Raw genomic sequence first — 26,205 nt, 5'->3', positions numbered from 1 at the left:
GTCTAATCTGACAATTCAGCTCCAGCTGTTGAACTGGCAGCAGGCTCAGGTGTAAGCCACTCTTCTGTGCCTAAAGTTGCATTGATCCACTTGTGCGCATGCTGTAGCTCTTGTTGTAGTTGGCGGAGCCTATGCTTCTGTGTTATCAGGTCTGCAGAGGTGTTGTTGAGGAGACGCTGCTGGTCGCGAATGACTTTTGCATAGCAGTTATTATGATTAGTTTGTAGTATTGCATTGTTGCCCAGGCGATAAAGCTCCATGGCCAACTGTTGTGCGTTTGCGTGTGGCTGTGTGCATATGTAAGCTAGATTCGTGTTGCGGAGTTCCACATCAACTGCATCAGTGCAACTTGGGTCGGCTAATTTTTGTGTGTACATTGTGTTAAAAGAGGATTCATACAGCAACTTGACACTTCTCTTGTTCTTGATGTGTGTTCTGCACAGCCACACATGACTCCAACACCATCATAAAGTACGCGGTCGACGCGACAGTGATAGGCCGAATCGTCAACAATGACTGTAGAGATGAGAACAACTCACTGGCACTCTGGTGCCGGAGGAACAACCTCGCCCTTAACGTCGACAAGAGCTGATCTTCAGGAGGCCGCGAAGAGATCATGTGCCCATCCTCATCGATGGCGCTGCAGTGGAAAGGGTCAGCGAGTTGAAGTTCCTCGGAGTACACACCGATGAGGATTTCTATGGAAATAACGATACGATGGGAACTATGCACGAAAACGAATTTCACCCACTTTTTTACTTCTGTAAACCTGTGATGTGACAATAAAGCTGATTCTGATTCAGCTGATTTCACTGTGTTCTGTTGTCAATATGTTTTTTAGGCACCAGTGTGTTGTTTGGATTCTGAAATAATGAAAAGCTGTATTTATTTATATATATATATAATATTTATGCTGTGTATTTAAAATGAAATCATTCTAAACATTAAATTCAATTCATAAAAATTCAACCTAAATGAAAGGTAGCAAAGAAATACGTATTTTCAACACCTGGTTAAATAGAGGTGTGACTTGCAACGTCAAAATGATGTTGGAAAAAGACGTCTGCAAAACTATGTGGCGTCTTTTCAACGTACCTATGCCCACTAAGCAGCGGCAATTGCGATTAACTATTTAATTGCATTTTTGGCATTTAACATTGGACCAAAATAAAAATGGCTTTTCTGTTTGTAGGCTTTGTAAACAAAATTTCACATGGCAAGTATGACAAATAACTGAAATATGCAAAAAAAAAAAAGGACTGACATCTTCGATAAGTTTATACTTTCAAACTTAAAATATATATACTGTATATACTATATAGTGTAAAAAGCCGATCTACAAGCCCACAACTTGTTGAGATCTGTGATCTGAAAATACATGAACGTTTTCCAACATGGCAACAGTTATGGTTATGCAAAATAATTGTGATTATCTCAAATAATTGTGATAATTGTGACAGCCAGGCCCACATATACTTGACAATGTATTGACATGGTCCACATCAATATGAAACATATTTTTGGTTCAGAAATGTCAACATTCAACATATCAGTGGTTTGCAGAAGTGTAAATGCCAAAAGTTTTGTGTTTTTACACGGTCGTTCAGAATTAAATCAGACTCCAGATTGTATTGTGCTTGTACTCAGGATTCCTTCCATCATGACCCTTGCCATAAATTAGAAAACAATACACTCAGCTGTAGCCTACAATACACTAAATGGAGGTTTTATAGGTTGAATTAAATAAATAAGCATATAAATGTCCTTCATACCAAGTGTGATACTACTGATATTGTTTCAGGGTGCACTTATGAAAAGGACTGTGCTTGGAACTTCTCCCACCCATAAAATCAATGGCTGGCAAGATGGCTACACAGTAAAATAATCTGTGTTAATTTAAATCTCTGAGAGTGCAAAGATCGACCCCACAGGTCCATTTGGGCAAATTCTTACACTCATAGTTAAATTAAGAGCATTGTACGGTGTATAAATACGGTACCTCAGAGAATGGCAGGCATGCATGCATGCAGTATGTTTGTTGGGGAGCATGCATGTTTGTGTGTATGTGTGCATGTGTGGGTGTGCATTTTTTGTATGTCGTTGCAGTCGGGTGGAAATGTCCAAAACCTTTTCTTTTCAGAAAATGTAAAAAAGAAAGTACCTCTTCCAATGGATCCAATGTAGTTATTATTTAGTCACAAGCTCTTGTTCATTTAGCCAATTCTCTTTTAATATTTATTTATACAACGTGTCGCGATGCAGCATGTTGTGAGCTTGTGGATCTTTTGTGTGACACTCTTGTATGATGCAGTAGGGCATTCATTTACAAAGAAAATATTGATATATGGGGATGAGGTTTCTACCCGACAGCAACGATATTCAAGTGTGTAAGTATGTGCACGTCTTTGTGTTTTTGTGCAAGTATACGTATGTACATGCAGGTGTTCCTGTGTGCGTGTTGGCCTCCACTCCTCCTTCCTGGCTGTAGCTCATTGCCCTGCAGTAATATCAGGCCTTGCAGACACCTGGGACCAGCGGTGTGGGCCCTCACAGAAGCCAGATGCCTGGCAACTAGCCCTGATTACTTTCTCCACTCTCCGGAACTCGACTCTGTACATGCCATTAACCAAGGCTACGGAGACTGGTCCCAACTCGGCCCTGTGCTATTATTAACCCTGTACAGAACGTGATGTAGCCTATACAAACGCAAGCATGTACGCACAAGTGAATACAGTAGGCCCTGTGTAGTTGTCATTCAAACTGATGTGCCTCCTCAGATATTTGATATTTAACATAATTCAAAATGTAAAATTGAAGTTTTAATTGTTTTTGATTTACTTTAATTACTAATGATTATTGGACTTTTCATACAACATACAACACAAAAGCACACTGAAGGTGTCTGATGATGAAGCTGCTAAACGGATAACATTGAAGTATTTTTGACTGTACCCTGAAATGGCCATGTTTAAATGCAAACACAAGAAAATGCCCACCCCCCCCCCCCCCCCACACACACACACACACACACACACACACACACACACACACACACACACACACACACACACACACACACACACACACACACACACACACACGCAAACACAAAAATGTGCTCTGTGTCATAGTGAGAGAGGGGGGTCTACATACATGTGCATGGGTAGGCATACATGTACACACAAAGACATTTGCATACGCGCGCGCGCGCGCACACACACACACACACACACACACACACACACACACACACACACACACACACACACACACACACACACACACACACACACACACACACACACACACACACACACACCAAGCTTCACAAGCAGCAGCAGGCAGTCAAGCCATAACCGTTCACACTGACACACACCACAACCAGCCATTGATGCTGGACTGCATGCTTTTTTTTATTTCACAGGCCAACGCTTGACCAACCAGCAGAATAAAATGGGGCAAGGGTGACATCTAGTGGCCAAAAACTGCCAGTGCTCCCCGTGAAGTAATGATTGTGAAACGTGTTCTTGTGAAAGGTAAAGAAAGGTTGTGTCTCTTTAGTACAGTAGCAACAAAAGGCAGAAGGCAGGCTACGACTTGAATATCACTGTGTCAATGTAATGTTATAGTCGCAAGTAAACTGACACGTAATAAAAGACTGACATACGAACTGTCTGTCACAGCAGTGTTTAAGTAGTGTAGGCCTGTCTGTAGCTAAGTAGCCTAAAGGTACAGTATGGCTGGCTGCCAGGAAGCTCAAGGCAGTGGTGGAAAAAGTACTCTAATTTTTTTACTTGAGTAAAAGTATCAATACTGTTGTGGTGTAGAAATACTGTTTACTGTTTAGTCCGGAATTCAAAAATTACTTGAGCAAAAGTACAAAAGTATTAGTATAAAAATGTAGGCTACTGTACCAAAAGTAGAAAGTAGTCATTATGCAGAATATGTCCCATTTCACATGTTTTCACCTTCTTTTTTTTTTCTTTTTCAAGCAGATCTACAAGCTCACAATGCATTGCATCATGACAAGTTGGTGAGCTTGTACATCGGCTATTTTCAAATGGCCAAAATGTATATAGGTCTGAAGTGGTTAATGTATGTTTTGTAATAATAATACAAATCTAAAAGTCTAAAGTTTTCAAATAATTGTAGTGGAGTAAAAGTATAACATTTTCCTCTGATATGAAGTGGAGTAGAAGTAAAAGTACTGAAAATTCGATATACTCCAGTAAAATAAAATAAAAAATGTACTTAAGCACAGTACTTGAGTAAATGTACTTAGTTACTTTCCACCACTGATGGTTGGTGGTGGCTGACAGGCAAGGCAGCTCAAGGGCAGCAGAGCTTGTTATCTTATCTCTGAAGTATGCAAATACAGGCTCTACGTCGAGACTAGGAAGAACGCAAGAAGAAATGATTTTCTAAGAGGAGGGAGGTGCTAAAAAAAAGTAAGACCCGTGGCACTCACACTCACTCACTCAGTCACTCACTTACTGTATGTCGAAACACAAGGCAATAAGTTACCTCGAAATGAACAAGAAGAGAAACAACGGCTGTAAGACGTCAAGGTGAGTTATACCTGCCTATAAACAACCATTTGTCCAGGGACTATCACATTGTTTTTGCTCTCATCACGTCCCACAGACAGTGGGAAGCCGGGGCTTCCTGTGTCACCTGTAGCCTGTCAGGTACATACAGTATGAATCCTATCAGTACGTTGTAACTGGACCAGTAGAGGAAAAGTCGGTCCTTAACGCCCGATCTGTCTAAAAACCAGGAAACTATTGCGTTTATATGCTGCGGGCGTACGACGGTGTCGCGCAACGAAAATAGCAAACCTACAATGCTCACAAAAACATGTTGTGATTTGAAAATAGCCAACCTATAGGTTGTATGTAAGCTCCTATATGAGCTCAGTCACAACCTATATGGTTGTTGGCTATTATCTTATGACAATGAGCAAACCCAGCAGCCTTTTGTAATTACTAAGAGATCATGGCCACTTTGTTTTGTATTTCTGACAGCTGTCATTATTACATAGAACCCCGGGGAACATAGGGATTAGGGATGACAATTTGGCAGTGGTGTAACTAGGTACATTTACTCAAGTACTGTACTTAGGTAAAATCTTTAGGTATTTTTACTTTACTGGAGCATTAGGCTACTCCACTACATCTCAGAGGCAAATGTTGTACTTTTACTCCACTGCAATTATTTCAAAATTTTAGTTACGAGACTATTTCTACATTGCAGTATTGATACTTTTGCTTATAAGTTAAAAAAAAATGCGAGTACTTTTTCCACCACTGTAATTGGGGCACTGCATTATAAAGAAAAAAACGGTGTGCATTATCACATGACCTGATAAAGATCACACAACAGGATCGAAACGTTGTCAGCCAAATAAAGACGTTTTTCCACTCTGGTGTGCCGGCTCTGCCATCTTTTGAGAGATGTTCAAAAGAGGGCAAAATACAGCAAATGCAGTTTAAAATGATATCGGCCTATAGATGTTGTCAAACTTTGCCATTTTTTATTAGGCTATGGACCCCCACTTCAAATGATTCTGTCCTAGGGAACCCTATATGAAATATGTTGAGGATGTTTGATATGTTTTAAATTAAATTGTCTAAATATCTGAATTCTTCATGAAAAATAGATTCGGAATAGTCACTAATTTACAGTTTTGGTATTACAATATTTCAAGTGAAGCAAAGGTCTATCTATTTGTCTATCTTTCTAATTTCAAGGACCCCCATAACAGTGTACAAATGGGACCAAATGGACCCGTCTCAGAGTTACATACCTGTAAGGGTCCATTTAGAACCTCCCGAAGGAACCCTGGTCCCTGGACCCTACTTTGAGAACCACTGACCTAGATCGTAGACAATACCATCTTGTCTCTACTGCTGCTATTGGTTAAATGTGTTTATTATAACATTTGGTTGATTCACTCATTGTGCCTATATCAGATTCTGAGAACAGAGCTGAGTAAACTAGACCTGCTGTAAGCCTTGTCATATAAACAGACCCACACAAGCTTGACATTACTTTATGAATGTCACACTTCTAATGCTAGCATTCGTTTTTCACAGTTTCACCTATCAGCTCTGTCAGGTGGAAACCTCATATGTTCAATACTGTTACTTTCAGGATTCAAATTCAAAAGTAGCAGATCTACAAGCTCAAAACACGTCGCTTCGCTCCGCGCTTCGAGCTTGTAGATCTGCTACTTTTGATGCTTTTGTGTGACGCTGTAGTATGATCAAGCCGGGCAATAATTTAGGAAAGCACAAAAAGTTATGATATGGAGATAAGAGGTTTCCCGCCCCGACAGCAACACATCATGATGTCAAATAGGCCCCTACACCAGTGGTTCCCAAAATATGTGACGAGCAGAGCCACACTGGTGTACCTGAGAATCTGAAGTCCAAATATGCCTTCAGATTTTGTGACAACCACACATTATTACTTCAGAATCATGTATACAACTGTACAAAAAGTTTTCAATCATTGTTTTATTTATTTACTATCAGTACTTGCATACATTATGTGCATACAATACAGAGGCAAATTCTATACACAAAGAAACATATATTTGAACTACTTTCAACCTTGCGTCACTATTTTGGTCATGTTGTCATAGGTGAAAATGTAAATGTATTTCTTAATATTATTCACACATTTTCAAAAATGGCAAAAACAGCAGATCTACAACCTCAAAATACATCACGTTGCAAAATGTTGAGTTTGTAGATCAGCTATTTTTGCTATGCATACAGTCGTACAGTGTGACTTGGGAATAAAACTTTTGAAAACCAGTGGTCTAATCGCTAGGTCTGTCACAATTATTTCATAATCGCCTGATTGCAATTATTTGAGATAATCACAATCATTTAGCATACTCGTCAATTGTTTCCAATCATCTGTGTAAATTTATATTTTGAAAAGTAGCAAAAATAGCCTATCTACCAGCTCACAACGTATCGCACTGCGGCGTGTTAGCTTGTAGATGCTATTTTTTGCTATTTTCTTTGGGGGGGGGGGGGGGGGGGGATCAGCCCTAATTATTTTGAGTATTGGTACCAGTCATTGTCAGTCATTTCTGTGTATCCTTAAGTTATTTGTCATATCTGCAATTATTTGCATGTCAATTAATCTTCATCTAAAATGTCATGATGATGACTGCCCTACTAATCGCCTGTTATCTCTCTCAAGTCCTGCCATGAGTATCATCCCAAGACAAATGCAATAAGTCCCCCCCCTGCCGGTTGATGAAGCAAGTGCAGAGCCCGGTTCAGACACTCCAGAATGGATCAGGCCTGCTGCAGCAGCCAGGACCCTGCTTTGGGTCAACCGGATCCAGACAGCTGTGAGCTCCAGGTCAGGGTGGACTTCTTCAGGAAGCTGGGTTACTCTGCGACAGATGTGAGGCATGTGTTAACAAAGCTGGGCCTAAGTACAGACACAAATTCTTTGCTAGGGGAGCTGGTTAGAACCAGTGGCTCCTCCGTGCCACTCCCCAATCCCAACAGTGACGAGCGGGGCACAGGAGAACACAAAGATCCTCCAGTCGCCCCTGCTTTGGTCCTTGGGCCCCATAGACGAGCCACACCGCCACCACCCCTACCATTACAGCAGGAGGACAGGAGTGACACAGACACTGAACTGAAACCCATTGTGATCGACGGCAGCAACGTTGCCATGAGGTGAGCTTGTGTAAATTTCACGTGATCACTGTGTAGAGCAATTTAAACAATGACATATAATACAGTAGCTTAGCTTTAGCTTAACCGCTTAAATCCTTTATGCTTAATTGACCAGGGTCCCCCAGGGGGCCTAATACTTGGTCCCCACTCCCCTCCTTTTCCCCCCCCTCTGCACCAAATTGGTTCACGAAAAATAACCGATCTACAAAATCACAATGTGTCACGTTGTGATGCATTTGTGAGCTTGTAGATCTGCTATTTTCACCGAGTGTTTGCCCATTATGAAATGCCCAGAATACGGTAGGGTTCATGTGGTTAAGTTCGCATTCTCATACACACGTACTCGCCAATAAGTCATTCCTTTTGTTGATAATCCACTTGCAATGGAATGCATCGCAATTCCAATTTGTTTGGTTCTGCTGGATGCTTTCTTGATGCATTATGATTACACCTGTCTCTGGGCCTGCAATGTTTATACTAGGAGTAAACATCCCAGGCTGTCATTACGTGTTCCAACGTCTTATACTGCTGGACATAAAAATACCGGTAAGAAGACACGTCAAACCTGCCTCTGCATGCTTTTGTTAAGGTCATTGCTTCAGTATGCAAATCTCAGACACACACCTCCAAGTCCCTGCCTGGCGGAGGCTCTGCAATGCATACATTCAAACGGCCCGCAGGCTTATTCACACAGAGTTCACTCAAGGTATTTGCATCATTTGAATTGTATGTCTGATCCCTTTCCAATAAGACACAAGCTCAACATTCTAACATGATTAGAGGGAGTGTGCAAATCTTGCGTGCATCTTCTTGACAGGTCATTTAATTACTAGCGAGATAAAAAAAAACATTTCTGTTTTATTTTTGCAGTATGTACTGTAGATAGTATAAAGATTAGAATCTTTTGAAGTTGTGAGCACTTTGACCATTTCATTATTTCAATGTCAATATGTGACTGCTGACAAATTAAAGGAAAAACCTGTCTAAATGAGTTGGAATGTAGATGCTTCCATACACTGGAGTAACGCAATTAACATGCTGTCATGCTCTGTGGCATGTATAAAAATGCAGAGCAGGCCTAGTTGACATCGATTTTGGATCAAGATGGCTAGAGAAAAAAACAGAAGAGCAACTCTTCCTCAGGTAAATAAGAATGTCAATGCAGGACGTGATCAGAATGTGTCAGCAAGAACAGGCCATCGACAACTAGAGAGGGATGTTATAGAAGGGTCTGTAGTGCATAAACCCCTCATTACAAAGACAAATGCACATTTTAACCCATTCAATCTGGGAACGCATCTCTGTCATTTTAGACTTCTTTGGCTATTCAAAAATAGCAGATATACAAGCTCATACCTTTGAGCTTGTAGATCTGCTATTTTTGAAAAAACATGAACATTTGTGCAAATCCTTTTTTTGAAACAGTTTTTTTTTTTAAACATTACATATGTTGTTATATCAGTGGAACTTTTTCATGTCAAGGACCCCCAAAATCATGTTTTTGGCCGCCGATCCCTATCAAAATATGTTGTTCCAGGGACCCCCAAAAGCAAAGATTTGAGTTAAAAATGTTGTTTAAAAAATATATATGTATTTAAAGATTTGCACAAATTGTCAAGATTTTTCAAAAACAGCAGCTCTACAAGCTCGTGGCGCGGCACTCTGTGCCGTGCTATGAGCTTGTATATCTGTTATTTTTGAATTGCCAAAGTATAAAATAACGGTTATAGGTTATAGCTCAAATCTAAAATGACACAGATGCGTTCCCGGATTGAATGGGTTAAGAGTTCAGTGTGGGGCAAAAACCATGACTGGTCATGGCATGGTCAGATCAGTCATCCTTCACCATATTCTCATCAAGTGGGCGAGTGCGTGTGTGTGGCATATATCAGGAGAACGGTACATTTTGGACCGACATGTTAGACCAGGGGTCTTCAACAGAGGGTCCGGGACCCATAAGGGGTCCTCAGAGTTACTACAGGGGGTCTTTTTTTGGATTTTTTTTTGTTTTACATTAACCACTTGAACCCTAGCATCCCTTTTCTGAGGTGAACTTTAGCCAAAAATAGCAGATCTACAAGCTCACAACGCCTCGTGCTGCGAGGCGTTGTGAGCTTGTAGATCGGCTATTTTTGGCAAAGAGTTATAGGTGTAGAGGGAAAAAAGAGAAGTTGATCTGAAACACACTTTTATACAATATAGAGGGGGTCCCTGCCTCATCTCTCTCTCAGCTAGGGGGTCCTTGGCCTGAAAACGTTGAAGACCCCTGTGTTAGACAGCATTATCCACCACCATCATCATCAATACACCAAATGAGGGAATATTTTTTTCTTAGACTGGTGATCCATCCCTCCAGTAGAGTTTCAGAGACTTGTGCAATCTCTGCCAAAGCGGTGCACATTGAAGCTGTATGTCGGAATGCTAGATGGATAGAGCAGAGGTTCCCAACCTTTTTCTGGACCAGGGCCCAACTGAAAATCTCAAAAGCGTTCACGGCCCACCCATCTGACCACTTGACATGGCAGTCAAGTGGTCAGATAGGTGGGCTGAATGCATTTTCAGAGCATTTTTTTTATTTTTAAAAGCCAATCAATCGTTTGTGTTCTGGCTTGGGCCAATGGAACTTTAAGTTCGTATTTATCGGCATCACAAAGAAAAGTTATTTTTTTCCCAAAGTTTTAAAGAAAAAGACCATGACATTTGTACATGTTTTAATATGAATGTTATATTATCATTAACCCATTCAATCCAGGAACGCATCTCTGTCACTCTTTTTGAAAAATTATGAAACTTTGTGCAAATCTTTGAATATATATTTTCTAAAGCAAACATTTGTAACTCAAATCTTTGCTTCTGGGGGTCCCTGGAACAAAATATTTTGAGATGGGGGTCCGCGGACCGCCAAATACATATTATTTTGGGGGTCCTTGACATGAAAACGTTTGAGAATCACTGATATAGCAACATAAGGTTTTTTCAAAAAACGGTTAGGCTTTTAGAAAGTCCTCTAAATTTTAGATTTCTTTGGCTATTCAAAAAGTCTTCTATTTAGAAGACTTTTTGAATAGCCAAAGAAATCTAAAATGACAGACATGCGTTCCCGGATAGAATGGGTTAAAATCTTAGTGCCAATTATTTGGGGGGGCCCACCTGAAATATCCTCACGGCCCACCAGTGGGGCCGCGGCCCATGGGTTGGGAGTCGCTGAGATAGAGCACATGCTTATTAGTCATTTACTGTAATGTTCTCTCTTTTCCAGTCATGGCAACAAGGAAGTGTTCTCCTGCCGTGGTATCCAGCTGGCAGTTAATTACTTCCTGGACAGAGGGCACGCCACCATCACAGTGTTTGTTCCCACCTGGCGCAAAGAGCAGCCTAGACCTGATGCCCCTATCAAAGGTGAGGACATATAATGTTTAAGAAGTTGTGAAAATAGCAGATCTACAAGCTCACAATGCGTCGCTTTGCGCCGCGTTGTGAGCTTGTAGATCTGCTATTTTCACTAGTTTGGGTCCCAGGAACCACTGCCTTAGTCTGAACCGGGGTTCTCTAGTTTGTAGGGTGCATCACATTCTACTACTGTTCAGGTTTGATTTTATTTTTTTAACACTTTTCGAACATCCTCGCTTTTGTCTGATTGTATAACGGACAGAAGAATTGACAACTGCTCTCAGGGCTGCGTCATTTATCTGACTTGAGTAGACCGAGGTTCCCATGATAACTATTGTTGAGAAACTGTATACAGTACTTATCAATGTGTCAGTAAGGCAAACTATTGAATTGATGCCTAAGACACTGGGTGTGAAAACTGCAAATGTGATGAAGGATAAGTTGACCAGTTAGCTACTATGTTAATATAAACTTTAGTAACTCAATCTATGTTTGAGCATTTTTCAAAACCTAGAACATTAATATTGCATTTACACCTGTCTTTTTAGAGTCTCTGCCAACAGTGTATAAAGGAAGGTTGTCCAAACATCTTTTCATTCTTGACAAATGTCTTTGGTATTTTGTCCTAAGGTGTGGTAGTATCGTAAAACCTTATTATTCCACCTATGCTGTATCGTTAGATAGAACAGTAACCCTATATTGACCATGAAGGCGATTATTCAAGCCTAAACAAAACATAATAATAAAAGGCTGGACCAGCATTTTTTCAAACTGATGCATCATCACCTTGTGTCTATGCCTTTCATGATTTAACAAGCCTAAAGTTTGGGTGTGGTGAGAGTTCCAAAGGTTCTATTTTCAATCGTCTCAACAGGAGGTAAGAATAACCCTGCAGTCATTCCCGGGAAACCCCCAGCAGGAAGTTCAGCTGTGTGTGGGTTTTTGTTTCCCCCTCACCTACTTTACTGGCATTTGAGTGTATTTTACTGCTGTTGATCAACCGAGACTGTCGCCCTGAACAGAGGGAACAGAGGAAGTACTTTGTAGAAGCCGCTACCAAAGCCCTATTGAGCCTCTCAGAATATCCATATCAAATGAATTTAAACTTATTTTCAGTGGGATTTGAATCTATATTAATCACGATGTACACACAAGTGCCTTTGTATTATTATGTTCTCATTTATTAAGTTGGCAGCTTCAGTAATGTGATATAATGTACATACTGGGAGTAATGACTGGTGCTGTTTGTACAGGTGATGTAATACCTCCAGTCTCTTCCCTGGAGTTGTATGCGTGATTGCCAAGGCTCCTCTGAATATGTACTGTCTGTCTTGTTTTTGTACCCTATATGGTCTTTTCAGTTTGAATGTTTGGTTGTGCAAGTTATGCAATGTTGAAAATACCAGCTTTGCATGGCAAGTTGCAGCAAAAGACTCAACATAATTGAGATTAATGGTGAACCGCATTGAATGATTAACGATCTATAAAAAACGGGGGGGGGGGGGGGAGATATCCAAAATGTCGACACACTATACAGTACCTCAACATTGACAAACATGTTTGTCCCCAAAAAAAGTTAATAGTTTGTTACCGCCATGTACCAATATTTAATGTTTTTCTCTAATGGCATTACATTTTGTCCTCATAGACCAACACATACTGACAGAGCTTGAAAAGAGGAAGATAGTTGTCTTCACGCCATCACGCCGTGTTGGTGGTAAACGGGTGGTCTGCTACGATGACCGTTTCATCGTTAAGCTGGCGTATGAGTCGGACGGCGTGATCGTGTCCAATGACACCTACCGTGACCTCCAAGGGGAGAGACCTGAGTGGAAGAAATGCATTGAGGAGAGGCTTCTCATGTATTCTTTTGTCAATGACAAGTAAGCAGTTTGCTTTTCTTAGTTATCTTTCCTCCTTAGTTAAAGGGACATGTAAGTTCATTGTTGATGGTTTTCGTACTCTAAAGAAAAAACTGTATTTACAATGCAACCCACATCGATAGAGACAATTACTTCATTATATTAATTCTGTCTGTTTTGGCCATTCTCAGTGTTCCTACAATTCATGCATTTTGCAGACAAACATCCCATATGTGACTTTTGTTCAACTGGTGGATAATGAGGGAAAAGGCACGACAGGGCACAGTCTGTGTGCCTTTTGTATGTGGGTCATTTGAGGGTTTCACCAATCATCACATTCCTGTTTTTCTGTCCAGGTTCATGCCCCCAGATGACCCACTGGGTCGCCATGGGCCCAGTCTTGACAACTTCCTCAGGAAGAAACCGCTGCCTGCGGAACACAAGAGACAGCTCTGTCCTTACGGTAAGATATATTAGCACAAAACTGGGAATGATCTGAAGTAAGAATGAAAGAGGAACTTTCTGGCTCCCACACATTGTCCGGTTTCATTTCATGTTACAAGGAAGGAATGTGACACTCATACTCATACACATACATACAATTAGATGAACCCTAACACTCTTGTTTTTTGTTTGTTTCCGTTGTTGTTTTACCCAGATAAAAAGTGCACTTATGGCATCAAATGCAAGTTCTACCACCCAGAGCGAGCAAAGCAGTCCTATCGTTCACTGGCTGATGAACTGCGAGAGAATGCCAGGAATTGCAGAGATGTGAAAGAGGAAAGAAACCTCAGGTTATTGCCAAGAGGGTCTCAGTCTGACTCTGGGTCAAGTCATAACCCTTTCCCCTACTCTCTAGAATATGAGCTGGGGTACAAGCTGTCCCTGGATCAGCGCATTCCATTAAATCCTGGTCAGGTCAGTGAGAACACTCTGCTGTACAGGGATGGACACAGACCCAGTCAGAACCACACACCTGGTTCAACACCAGGAAGCCAGTGGCAGAAAAGTGAGTGGTCCGCGATGCACTCTGTCCCCGACCGGCCCTATGCCAGCATCTCCTCCGATTACCTGGATTCTGGCCTGGGTTCTTATGAAAGTCAGTGTTCCGAGATTTCACACGGCCACAGCCAGTCCTACAGGCTCCAGCAGCAGCAAGCCTTCCCCTCCGAACCCAGGTATAACCGTGACGTCGCCCCGCCCTGTAGGTGCTGTTCCCATGTGGCACCTTCTGTGGCAAACCAGTGCAATAGCACGAACGTAGATCCCCACTCTCAGCCTAGATATGACACCTACTCACCCCATATGTACCCTCCAAGCATCCGCCATGCCTACAGCCTACCCAGCCAACCCCTGCACAGTGGAAACCATCATAATCAACAGAAGTGCAGGTCAGATCCCTTCCAGTGGCTCCCACAGCCAAGGTCAGCCCATAGTCTCCCCGGCCCAGTCCATTCCACAACCCCCCAAATCCCAAGTTGTTACTACGGGGAGCATGGCCACCATACTTGGGCGCAGCCACAGAGGCCATCTTCTGCTGCCTTTGGTCCAGAACGGTTGGAACTCCGCAAGAACCTGCAAGCCATATTCAGCCCGCAACAGGTGGATACCGTCATGGAGATGTTCCCAAACCAGATGAACGCCCAGAAACTGGCAGCAGAAATCCTCAACATGAAGGCCCATGGAGGGATATTCTGATCATTGATCATCTCATTTCGTTGTTGTCGGGGGGGAAACCTTGTATATAAAAGCCATTCCGTTTTTATTATTATTTTAAAAACATTTTAAAATAACGCTACTTTTGTGCGACACTCTTGTATGATAAAGCAGGACATTAATTTATGAAGAAAATTAAAAATAGCTGAAATAAGGAGGTACGAGGTTTATGCCTGACAGTAACGATTTGAGTGATACTGCCTTATGTACAGATACCTGCATAGAAGAAGCCTTAGGTCCTTTTTTGTTGAAAATAAGATAATACTTTAATGGGCCCAAATGGCAATGGTAATAGTTATGGTATCATACTGATACTGATTAATAGTTAACAGTAAGTTAACTATTAAAAAGTTCTACGTTTATTAGATTACTTGGCTATATGGTATAATGTGCCATATATAGTATATATACACCGTATATGATCTTTTAGCATTTGTGCTAATGAACAGTGTGGAGATTTAATCTGTTCACAGTTGTATTGTTATATGACATTTTAAATTCAAATGTGACCTTGTCATCCATGTTTAGGATGAAATGTGCCTCTAGACTAATAACGGCTATAAGTGTGTTTCTAGAGTATTGACTGTTGATGCATATTGTGTCAAATGTACTTTTTCCAAAATTAAGTTCTCATCTGATAACTAGTAAGTGCCACATTCTCCTGATATCTACACTACTGTACCTTGTAGTTCTGATGTACCAGCACTATACAGTATAATGTATTGTTTCAAGAGTAATGCTTTATTCCTGAGTTGTAACCTTACCTTTGCAATGATTTGATTTGAATCTAGCAAGGATGCTAACATGCACACATTATTTACAGGCAGTGCCAGTATGACTACAAACCTGCTAAAGAGACAGACAGGGAAGCGTTCTTGTGAGTAATCACATAAAAATCTGTTACTACTGTAATGCTATACGCTAACACTATCAGTAGGACTGTTGGTTCATTCAATGGACCTTTAAACATAATTTCTGGAACTGTTTTTAATTGGGATGACAGATGACAAAATAATATCACAAATATATAGCTGCTTGCAGTCCCTCACTTCACATTACATTGGAGATAAAATGTAAGTGAAATGGGAATTGAAAATGAATGTTATAATAGAGGATGAGGAATGGGAGGTGGCTTGTGACGGAGGTCACACAATTACAAACAGCCCATTGTGGAAAGAATTTAATTGGAAATTAAAAATGAGATATTTTAGAACACTTTTCATGATTTTCACCTTTCAAATTTGATAAGAATAAAACAGAGTTGTGTTGGAGGGACTGCAAGCAGATGGGTGATCATACACATATTTTCTGGGATTGCCCTAAATTGAAAACGTATTGGAGGGGAATACGTACTGAATTATTGTCTATCCTAAATATAGATTTACCGTTAGACCCAAGAGTGTATATTATTGGAGTGGTTCCGGAGGGGTTGGCAAATATGCAGGTGGTTTACATTTTGCATATTCTTCTGCTGGTAGCAAAAAATATATATCGCCCCATCCTGGCTTCGACCACTACCGCCAACAATTAATCAATGGCATGAGAGTTTGTTGGGGAAAAATGATGAAGTATGACGTGTTTCTAAAAAATTGGGCCCCGGTAATAGGTTATCTTAACTTCCCTATATGAGAGTGTACATTTTTGTGCAAGTACTATATATGTGCCATGCTAATGTTTTGCTATATTTATCTGTATTTTTTTGATATTTTTGTTTATATGTCTGCCGAATTGTCCTTTTCTTTTTTCTTTGTTGTTTCATTTTGATTTTGGTTAATTTGCTGACAAAAAAAATAAATAAATCTGTAAGATTTTACTGATGCAGAAAGACAAATAAACATCTATGTTCGAAAAAAAACAATTAAAGTTTGAGTAAAGTTCTTGAATTGTTTCATTTTAGAAACAGTTTACTCTTAAGCTATTGGTCCGTCACTTTTGATGACCAGACTTTTTCAGCGTTGACCATCAAGGATTGCTGCCATTAAAACAAAGCCCATTATAGGCTACTATTATAGTTATCAGAAAGGTTTCTTTTATCTGTATTTTTTCACAATTTTCGCTTGACTTGAGGTTTGTGCATTGCAGTGAATAGCTATGAAAGGGCATGAATATGGATGAATACTGTATGTAAATAAAAATGCACCATGAAAGGGTACAGATATTAATATGTATATGTAATAGATGTTATTGCTATTGTATGTAGCAGCATCTCAGATCAGTTTTCGTACAATGCAACAGGTTTGACTTAAATTGAGGGATAGCCCAAGAGATGTCACATCACTGACCTTTCTGCTCCAAAGCAACTCCCAAGCTTAGATAAATTAGAAATTAAAATGTTATTGTGAAAGGTGTTTTTGAGAAAATACCAACCTGTGAGTGTGCATGTGGCTTTAATGCTTGGCCAAACTGACATTTGATGAGGATTTCATGACTGATCCACCAACTTTAACATAAGCACATTGCCATTGAAGCTGGTGGCATGTTTGAACATACCTAAAAGGTCTTTAAAAGTGAAAATACATAATCAACTTTATTTTTTTTATTTAATTGAATTTCTTCACCAGCAAATGCATTGCAACAGTTTAATGACCATAATCATATTCCTTGATGATATTCCAGTCTAGCACAATTAATATGGGACAACTCCCAGTGGCAATTACAGCGATCATAACTTTTGACGGGGTTTAGTCCAAAGATATTCTTGCCACCATTCTTAAAAATGTGACAATTAATGCAATCATTGTATTCAAAGTAACATTGTGGGTCTTACCCAATTAATTAAAATTGTACACATGTCTGCATACTATAGAGCAGTGGTTCTCAAATGGTGTGAGACCATGTCCATGTGTGTGTGTTGGGATTTTGTGACAATCACACATTATTATTGCAATGTATAACTATAAAAAAAGTTATGAATTATTTTATGCACTATATCAGTACTTTGTGCACACTCGTTTCCCAATACAGAGGCAAATTCTATACACTATTAATGAATACAGGTGTACATTGAGATTTTGACTTTCCCATTGATGTGCCTTAACATTTTGACTTACCCATTAGTGTGCCTTGGGCACATTGTCGTGTGCCAAAAATAGCTTTTTAGACCGTTTTGTGATGAAGTATAAAATGTTTTTACATGACCTTTAGCTGTTATTTATTTGAAGTGTACTTCGAAAACACAGAGAACTTTTATGATTTTTTTATCACTAAATACTACAGATCTACTGTAGCATGTTCTAACACCTGTTTTTATCCATGTGAAATCTTCTTCAATGTACTGGTTGTCCAAGACATGTGACATGGGAAATTTGTCGTTGGCGTTTTGACATCAATGCTGAGCGATCCATCATGACTTGTTGCAAGGTTACACGGTTCAAGGTTCTGTATTGTTGTTGCATCTTGTATACCTGTACATACTGTAAGAGTAAAATGTACTTTTGTTCAGCTTCGTGGACATTGCAGAAGCATAGAAGCAGTGATATACAACAGTTAGGTACAGCCTTGCTAGCACTCCATGTTGCTTTTAGAACTGCCATAATCCTTTATGACATACAGTAGATTCAATAAGATGCTCAATAGGTACTAATTGGCATGATGGCATACTAAAGTGTGCCAAGAAAATATCCCCCACACTATTACACCATCACCACCAGCCTGCACCATTGATACAAGGCAGGATTGATCCATTCCTTCATGTTGTAGTTGCCAAATTCTGACCCTACTGTACCATCTGAATGTCGCTGCAGAAACGTTCTATTTTTCCTGCTCTTCTGCATGCCTCGGTTGTAACGAGTGGTTATTTGAGTTATTGATGCCTTTCTATGAGCTCAAACCAGTCTGGAATCAACAAGGAATATTCGCCCACATAGTGTAGCTGCCACTCACTGAATATGTTCTCTTTTTCGTACCATTGTCTCTAAACTCTAGAGATGGTTGTGCATGAAAATCCAGTAGCAGTTTCTGAAATACTCAGACCAGCGTGTTTGGCACCAACAACCATGTCACGTTCAGTCACTTAAATCAACGTTCTTCTTGTACATGCCATTCAGTACACACATACACACACACACACACACACACGACACGTGCACGTTGAATGCTGTGAAAAGAGGCCTGTACCTTTGTCTTCTGGATAGCAGGCTAAACACTATGTTTTGGCAGGCATATTATTGTGAGTTATTTGCAAGGGGCGAAAATCTCTAAAGCAGAGGTTCTGAGTGTGGTTCCTGGTGGAAACAATAATTCAAGAGTTGACATCGCTCAACAGGTTCTTGAGACAGCAGTGTTTATAAGTGATGATATATATGATGCACCTTTAGTGCCAGCCAGTGTTTTCTTTGGAACATTCAGTGCAGTTACTGGTTTGTAAAGCAAACTAAATCTGTGTTGAATTAATTGGGCTGTGTACTTTGCTCAGGCTCTTATTATCTTCTCTCTGCATCTCACAAGATTTATAGTAGAAGAAAAAAACTGAAACTGTTGTATAATATATATATATATATATATATATATATATATATATATATATATATATATATATATATATATATATATATATATATATACTTTATTGTGGATAACAGATGAGTTTAGCAGTGGTGGAAGAAGTACTCAGATGTTTTACTTAAGTAATAGTAGCAATATCACAATATATAAAATACTACTATAAGAGTAAAAGTCTGTAATTCAAAACGTATTGGCATTTCGGCATCAAAATATACTACTATACTATATACAGTACCAAACATTTAACTGTCATATTTTTGTTTGTAATTAGTAATGTAATAATGTGTTCATCACTTTAATATTTCAGCTGGTAAAGGTGGTGCTGATTTTAATTACTTTATGTGCTGCTGGGTAGCTTAACCTATAATGACACATCATAATTTATTAGTTAATGTATGTTTTGTATCAATAAACAAAATATGCAACGTAAAAGTACCTCAAAATTAGTACAGCACTTGAATAAATGTCTTTACTTTCCACCACTGGTTTACAGTATGTATTCAGCAGTTTTTAAAGTGCATACATTGGATGTGCAGTATTTCTCGTTAGTATCTGCAGAGATCAGACTATTTGCATTGCAATGAATTTGAAAGTCAGGTGCTCAACGATCACTGTCACTTTGCATTCAACTGGACTTACACTCTGCTGAATTCCCTCTACACACCCAGACAGGCAGCTTTATCAGATGCACTGTATTGTATGTTTTCATCACTCCCAGGCCATCAGAAGTTTGTTGAATGGTACAAAGACACCACACCCAGGCTTGCTGTATTGGACAGACCACATAAGAAAATTAATTGACAAACATGGCCAGAGTTAGCCACATGGCTTAAGAGAAGATGCACACAGTAAATCTATGCACAGTCTTTTGCAATCACTGTTTCTCATCACATGGGTTTATAAAGATAAAAAGGTAAGTAGGGGAAAAAAACAGCTATTAAAGGTAGGGTAAGTGACATTTTTTGGTTAAAATAAAAAGTATTTTGTTAAAAGGTTAAAGCACTATATTCTGATAGTAATCATTGCTATAGAGTGTTTGTTCAGTAACAGGAGTCTCCATGTCTCTCCAGCTCTTTAATAAACAGAAAATACATTTTTCGGTAGGTGTCAAAATCTCAGCCAATCAGGAGAAAGTACCCATTTTAAGCTTAATTTGTATAGTGTTCCAATTCCAATTTTGTCTGCTCATTTCTTAGTGTCATCACTTCCAATTTCACTTGTTTAATCTATATCCTGACTGAGTTCTCTGTCCTGATTGGATAAAATTGGAAATGAAAATGAAACTGAAACGAAAATGCATTTTCTGTTTAATAAAGAGCTGGAGAGACATGGAGACTCCTAATACTGAACAAACACTCTATAGCAATGAGTACTATCAGAATATAGAGCTATTTAACACTTATTTTAACCAATGCAAATCACTTACCCTACCTTTAACTTTAACCTCTGTCTAATTTGTTGACACCTCTGGCAAATAAGCCCAACCCTAACATCTCTCAATCAATCATTAGGTTCCCAACTGCACCTCGGGCTGAGAGATTTGCATATTCAGCTCAACCACGGCACTGTCAAAGAATGCCTAGAGTCTAGAGGCATTTGAATGACTGTTAAAGGCCTGGAGCTTTTGGGTTGTATCTCCATTTACAGAGGAACAGAAAATAATATTGCACTTGACCTTGAACCCTTTGCCAGCTGTTTTTATTTTGAGGCATATAGAACTGGATGTCTATGTGTTTATGGTCCCCTCAAAAGTAGACCAATCATGACATCTTAATGTCAAAGTGAAAAGTTGTGAAGCATATGAAAGGTGATAATGTACATCAACATTCTTCTTGTAAAAGAAGAACGAATACGCGCAGGATCGTCAGCACACACAAGCAGCCAGCTTGTCAATGCAGGGATACTGCCATCCAGGTGGTGGGCTTCACCACTGAACACCACTCATAAACTGCAAACCCACAGTAGTAAATTCCCATTATTAGTTAGAAATTGGACAGGGAGGCCAAGACGATAAAAGAGGATTTTTCCCATACGCCTGCATAGCTACATGTGGATGCATGAATGGCACTGGCCTTCCTGTAATAAGTGCCAATAAACCAGTTATTACAGCGTGACACCTAAGGGGTGAGCAGTCTTGTGCACGATGCCAGTAGGCTAAGGAAGCCAATCCATATATTGTGAATATTGTTTGCGTGTGAATATTTTTCACATTTTGTGAATTCATTCTCATCTTCATCTAGACTAGACTGACGTCATCATCAATAATAGGATATCATCAACATGAACCACTGGGAAGCTAGTTATTAGACCCCGTCTTGTTACATAAGCATTCTTTTCTTTCCTCTCGAGGAAGTATTTTAATATCATGCTCATGGAAATACTAAGCCACTTAAGTTGTTAATGGATTCTTAAGAACATGGCATTCTCTGTGTTGAACACCTTAAAACTCAAACGATATCTTCATGCGGTCCTTGACGCTTGTGTTGTTCACAAAGTGAGACAATGAGAACAGTTACCATTCAAAGTATCCATGTCCCTGGTGACTTATGTCCTCCAGGCCAGTATCAGGTGTCTCTAGCTCCACGCCCAACTGGAGCTCTGGCTCCCCCTGTAGGTGACCAAGGAAACGGATGGCTCCTGAGCTGATTCGGCCTGAGGGCAGCATGATTCTGACCAGGTGGCCCAACTGCAGGTCCATGGGGGAGTGGGGGACAAAGACCCGGTGTGGCCCCGCAGTGTACCTCCATGATCCTACACTGGAGGGAAAAGTTAAAATGAGCTATTTATGGCTGATTACAAAGACAAATGATGATGACCGTTTTGGTGATGCTGGTAATTCACTTAAGAAAATGGAGTAAAATAGCATCAAACAGTAGGTAACTGAAGGTAATGATTGTGGCCTTACTCCAGTGTACAGTATTAATCTGTATGTGTATTATACGTTTAAACAATTGTAAAAATGTGCTCCTAGTATTACTTAACATTATTGTTCTTACATAGGCACCCAACACACAACTGTTGTGTGTTAATAGGTAGCCTATTATGTTTCTACACAATGTTCTACTTACTATATTGTTTGACACTTATACATAATAAGCATTTAGACAGTGCATTGATGTACATATACTTTCACTTCCAGGTGTTTACATTAATACGCAGTACAGTCTTGAGTATTATTAACTCTAAGAGTGTACAAATGGAACTAAATGGACCTGCAAGTGAAATTAACACTCAGGGTTTTACAGCGTAACATCCTTCCAAAGATTATGGAAAAAAAGAAAGTAAAGAAAACAGCATGATACATGATACAAGCATGACGAGGGGCCGTACATTACCTGGTGATTGATGACACAGCCGAGGAGTCACACACTGATGACAAAGAAAACTGTCTTCTTGACAAACTGCTTGGGCAAGCGTCTCCTCTTGATGACATCACCTCAGATATTCTGCATCTTGATCGACTTCCTGTATGTTCAGGGTTGCTGATTCAAATTGCAATTGAAATAAAAAAAGCATATACAAAATGCTAAACATGTAGTGAGAGTAAATCATTTACCTGAGCTTTCCTCAAATACTTCGTCATTGTTAAACACCACTTCTCCTTGGTCATCACAGCTGCCCACCTTCACCAAAACACCAGGCCTAGTTGTATTCTCTGAGACCAGCTGAATATATGAAGGGATTAGTGTTTTCAAATGAAGTGACACGCACACAAATATACACACAAGCAAATAGAAACACACACAAACATGGCAAGCATGGGCACTGACAGGCACACTAACCAACTCTTTTGTTGTCTAATACAGAGTAGACACAGACACACCACTCCTCATTTATCCATTTTTCATAACATATAAGGGTGCACTTATACGTATATGAACTCTTGCATTCTTTCTCACATGGAGAGAGAGATTCTCAATTGTTCTCTCCTCTCTCTCTAGCTCTTTCTCTCTATATCTCTCTCAGACGTACACACACCCGACTGCGTAGCTCTTCCTGTTTCTTCCTCAGCTCTGCAAACCTCCGTTCCCATGATGCTCTCTCAAAGCCTATCCTGGTCTTCAGTGACAGGATCCCTTTCTCGGTTTTCGTCAGTCGCTTATGGAGAGACGTTGCACGGCCACGACCTTTCCTTTCAGAACCTGACAAGTCACATACTGTAAAATAATTATTTCACAACCAAGCAACAGTGGTGTAAAGTAACTAAGTATATTTACTCAAGTACGGTACTTAAGTTCACTTTAGAGGAATTTTAACTTTACTGGAGTGTTTCCAATTTTCAATACTTTTACTTCTACTGCACTACATCTCAGAGGCAAATATTGTACTTTTAACTCCACTACAATTATTTGAAAACTTTAGTTACTATTTACTTTGTAGATTTTGATTATCAGTACAAAACATGCATTAACCACTTCAGCCCTATGCATACTTAGCAAAAATAGCAGATCTACAAGCGTTTATAGATCTGCTATCTTCAAGGGATTTTCATACATTTTAAAAACTTATGAAATAGGACATTCTGCATAATTAGTACTTTTACTTTTGATACTTTAAGTATATTTTGATGCCAGGACTTTTGTTCTTTTAAGTACATTTTGAATACTGGACTTTCACTTGTAACAGAGTATTTCTACATGAAGGCATTGCTAGTTTTTAAGTAAACAAATTGAGTAAATTTTCCCCCACTGCCAAGCAGAAACATGCCCAGGCAGCTAGTGTAGATTTTTGGCTTCATGAAGCCTACCAAAAAATAAGACACTACAAGGACATATATAGATGCTTAATTCTCAACTCTATCATAGAAAACAGAATTACATTTCCAGTATTTATTGTGATTTGTGAAATGTTAAAGGTTGTATGTTTCTTACTACCAGGGCTGATTAAGTTGTGCATGTAACTCTCACTCGAAGTATACAACAATATATTTATCATCTAAGTTATAATATTGATAATTGATCATCAAGAATTGTGTTGTTTTCTAAATATAGTTATTCTTCACCTAATCCTTTTAGATAATGTTCCATTTATCTTTCTTTAAAAAAAAAACAAGACAATATTGAGATAATAGCATTGGTAAACTCCTCACTTGCAGTTCCCTTCACATTGTCGCTGGGGTCCTTCGTAACGTGTGGCTTCAGTGGTAAGAATGTGGTTGTGTTCAATGCGTTGTACGGGCATATCTGCAATGCAAAATGCATTCCTGTATGTTATATACAGTATACATTTTAACTATTCATCACAGCTTGTCATTACTGTGATATCTGCATTAGCAAGTAGATGTCAAACCCCACACACAACGCCACACTCACCCACAGGAACCTGCAGGTGCACAATATCCCCTGGAATGTCCATGTAATTGCAGACCACAAGGTATTCTCCACCATATTGAGAGGCATTCACCTCACATCGTTGTTGTATTCAGCCTGTGGGGATGAACACTATTACTGACAGTATGATGATGAGCTATGTAGTAATAGTCAGTAATTAGTGATAACTCAGTTGAGATGATAATGTATCGCCAAACCACATTACAAACGTGTTTGTAATGTGGATGCAAAAATAATAAAATATGGATGCAGCACGTGAAGTTTGTAAAAAAATAAAAACTGTCTTCAAACCTGTCACCAACCTTTGTCACAGAAATGGATTTATGGATGGAAATGATCACATAGGTCCTCATTTGTCACTGCAGTTCAAGAGGTCTCTGTCCTTGTTCCTGGTGGATGCAAACAGAGTGCAAACAGCACAGTGACCCGTTGCTATGCACTGAAAGGTGTGTGTGTGTGTGTGTGTGTGTGTGTGTGTGTGTGTGTGTGTGTGTGTGTGTGTGTGTGTGTGTGTGTGTGTGTGTGTGTGTGTGTGTGTGTGTGTGTGTGTGTGTGTGTGTGTGTGTGTGTGTGTGTGTGTGTGTGTGTGTGTGTGTGAACAGTGCTGCTGACTGGGTAGGTAAATCTGATCTAATCTCCTTAGCCATTACAGCTATGCAGTCCAGTCACAACCATGCTACCTAATTTGGCCTGCTGAGCCTGGTCAGCTATAGGAAACAGTGAGAATGCTCTACCAGTCTACAGAGAAAGGGTGGATTATTAGGCCTATATGGTGCTCCATTGCATCTCTACAATATATTGACCTTGAGCTCTGTGTCCTGCTTTTGTTGCCAATAAACAAACTCATAAACTCAAATACCGGTATGCAGGAGAATTATTAAGAAGTCAAATGACCTGACAATTGTCATGGGCTATACTCTTTTAGAGCAAAAATAATTTCTGGTTTTAAATCATGCCCACATCCGCACTGAAATGCTTTCATTATCCTGATGTGGTCTCAATATGCTGTATACTGTATATATGGAAACTTGGGCCCCTGTTTAAAATGTTCTTGCTTTTCAGGTATTCTTTGAGATTATTACTCCAATCTGTCTATTTCCTCATAATTTGGCATATTTGGATATATATTTAACACACCATACTGACTGTAAAGACATTAAGAGAACTACCTTTCACAAGACACATGAACAAACGTGTCGACTCTTTGCTGTTACAAATCCTAGCCACAAGAGGGGGCAGACTTCATTCACTGTGATAGAGTATACACCTGCACAAAGCTATGTGCTAATAGAGTATTTCCTAGTGCAAACAGTTTGTAAAGAGTAATGTAGACTATCACTCAAAACCAATGACCCATGACATGTAGGTTCAATACCATTTCCTTCATGTTTGCACTTTAAATTCATTTGTGTTGTTGTTTGAAGTTATGGGACTTTATAATACAATGCATGTAAACTAATGGGTTGGCAAAAATATAACACTTCCACACATGGCCCACTTAATTTCAAAGGCATGAGAGTATCTCTATAGTCATTAAACTAAACAGGTCTTTCATATTTTTCTTATTCCATCCTGAATGGCTAAGATTGGCTTCCAAAGTTTGCAGGAGTGCTTAGTTTTGAACAAAATGCCTCAAATCATGAACACAGCGTGCAATATTCATGAATGTTTGTTTATGGTTATGTCTGAGTCAAA

The 26,205-nt window shown here is 39.5% G+C and overlaps 2 protein-coding genes across 3 annotated transcripts; one reads left to right on the top strand and one right to left on the bottom strand.

The window, feature by feature from the left end:
- Positions 1-4,458: 4,458 nt before the first annotated feature.
- Positions 4,459-16,528, top strand: zc3h12aa (zinc finger CCCH-type containing 12Aa). The gene is made up of 6 exons (XM_084051935.1): positions 4,459-4,568; positions 7,219-7,709; positions 10,969-11,108; positions 12,748-12,982; positions 13,318-13,424; positions 13,620-16,528. Exons 2-6 carry the CDS (start codon positions 7,312-7,314, stop codon positions 14,657-14,659), a joined length of 1,920 nt encoding a protein of 639 aa, XP_083908061.1. The 5' UTR covers positions 4,459-4,568; positions 7,219-7,311; the 3' UTR covers positions 14,660-16,528.
- Positions 16,529-19,389: 2,861 nt separating this feature from the next.
- LOC311040820 (uncharacterized protein) lies at positions 19,390-24,571 on the bottom strand. 2 transcript variants are annotated; one of them, XM_084051175.1, is made up of 7 exons: positions 24,493-24,571; positions 24,270-24,363; positions 23,159-23,337; positions 22,737-22,845; positions 22,516-22,645; positions 21,697-21,936; positions 19,390-19,946 (listed from the first exon to the last, which is right to left on the bottom strand). In XM_084051175.1, exons 1-7 carry the CDS (start codon positions 24,565-24,567, stop codon positions 19,889-19,891), a joined length of 885 nt encoding a protein of 294 aa, XP_083907301.1. In that variant the 5' UTR covers positions 24,568-24,571; the 3' UTR covers positions 19,390-19,888. The 2 variants fall into 2 exon arrangements, with proteins under 2 accessions (XP_083907301.1, XP_083907302.1); XM_084051176.1 differs by having other exon boundaries at positions 23,159-23,322.
- Positions 24,572-26,205: the final 1,634 nt, after the last annotated feature.

The sequence above is a fragment of the Gymnoscopelus microlampas genome (genome assembly GCF_963454915.1).
Source record: "Gymnoscopelus microlampas genome assembly, chromosome: 3".
NCBI classification, from domain to species: Eukaryota; Metazoa; Chordata; class Actinopteri; order Myctophiformes; family Myctophidae; genus Gymnoscopelus; species Gymnoscopelus microlampas.
This window is presented reverse-complemented; position numbering and strand designations above follow the sequence as displayed.

Bases quoted from the DNA above. Each gene is read 5' to 3' on its own strand.
- zc3h12aa (XM_084051935.1), top strand. From the start codon at position 7,312: ATGGATCAGGCCTGCTGCAGCAGCCAGGACCCTGCTTTGGGTCAACCG. The intron at 12,983-13,317 runs GTAAGCAGTTTG...TTTTCTGTCCAG, and splicing joins TATTCTTTTGTCAATGACAA to GTTCATGCCCCCAGATGACC. The intron at 13,425-13,619 runs GTAAGATATATT...TGTTTTACCCAG, and splicing joins GAGACAGCTCTGTCCTTACG to ATAAAAAGTGCACTTATGGC.
- LOC311040820 (XM_084051175.1), bottom strand. From the start codon at position 24,567: ATGGTGGAGAATACCTTGTGGTCTGCAATTACATGGACATTCCAGGGG. The intron at 23,338-24,269 runs GTGAGGAGTTTA...ATTATTTTACAG, and splicing joins CAATGTGAAGGGAACTGCAA to TATGTGACTTGTCAGGTTCT. The intron at 22,846-23,158 runs GTGTGTGTACGT...TCATATATTCAG, and splicing joins AGGAAGAGCTACGCAGTCGG to CTGGTCTCAGAGAATACAAC.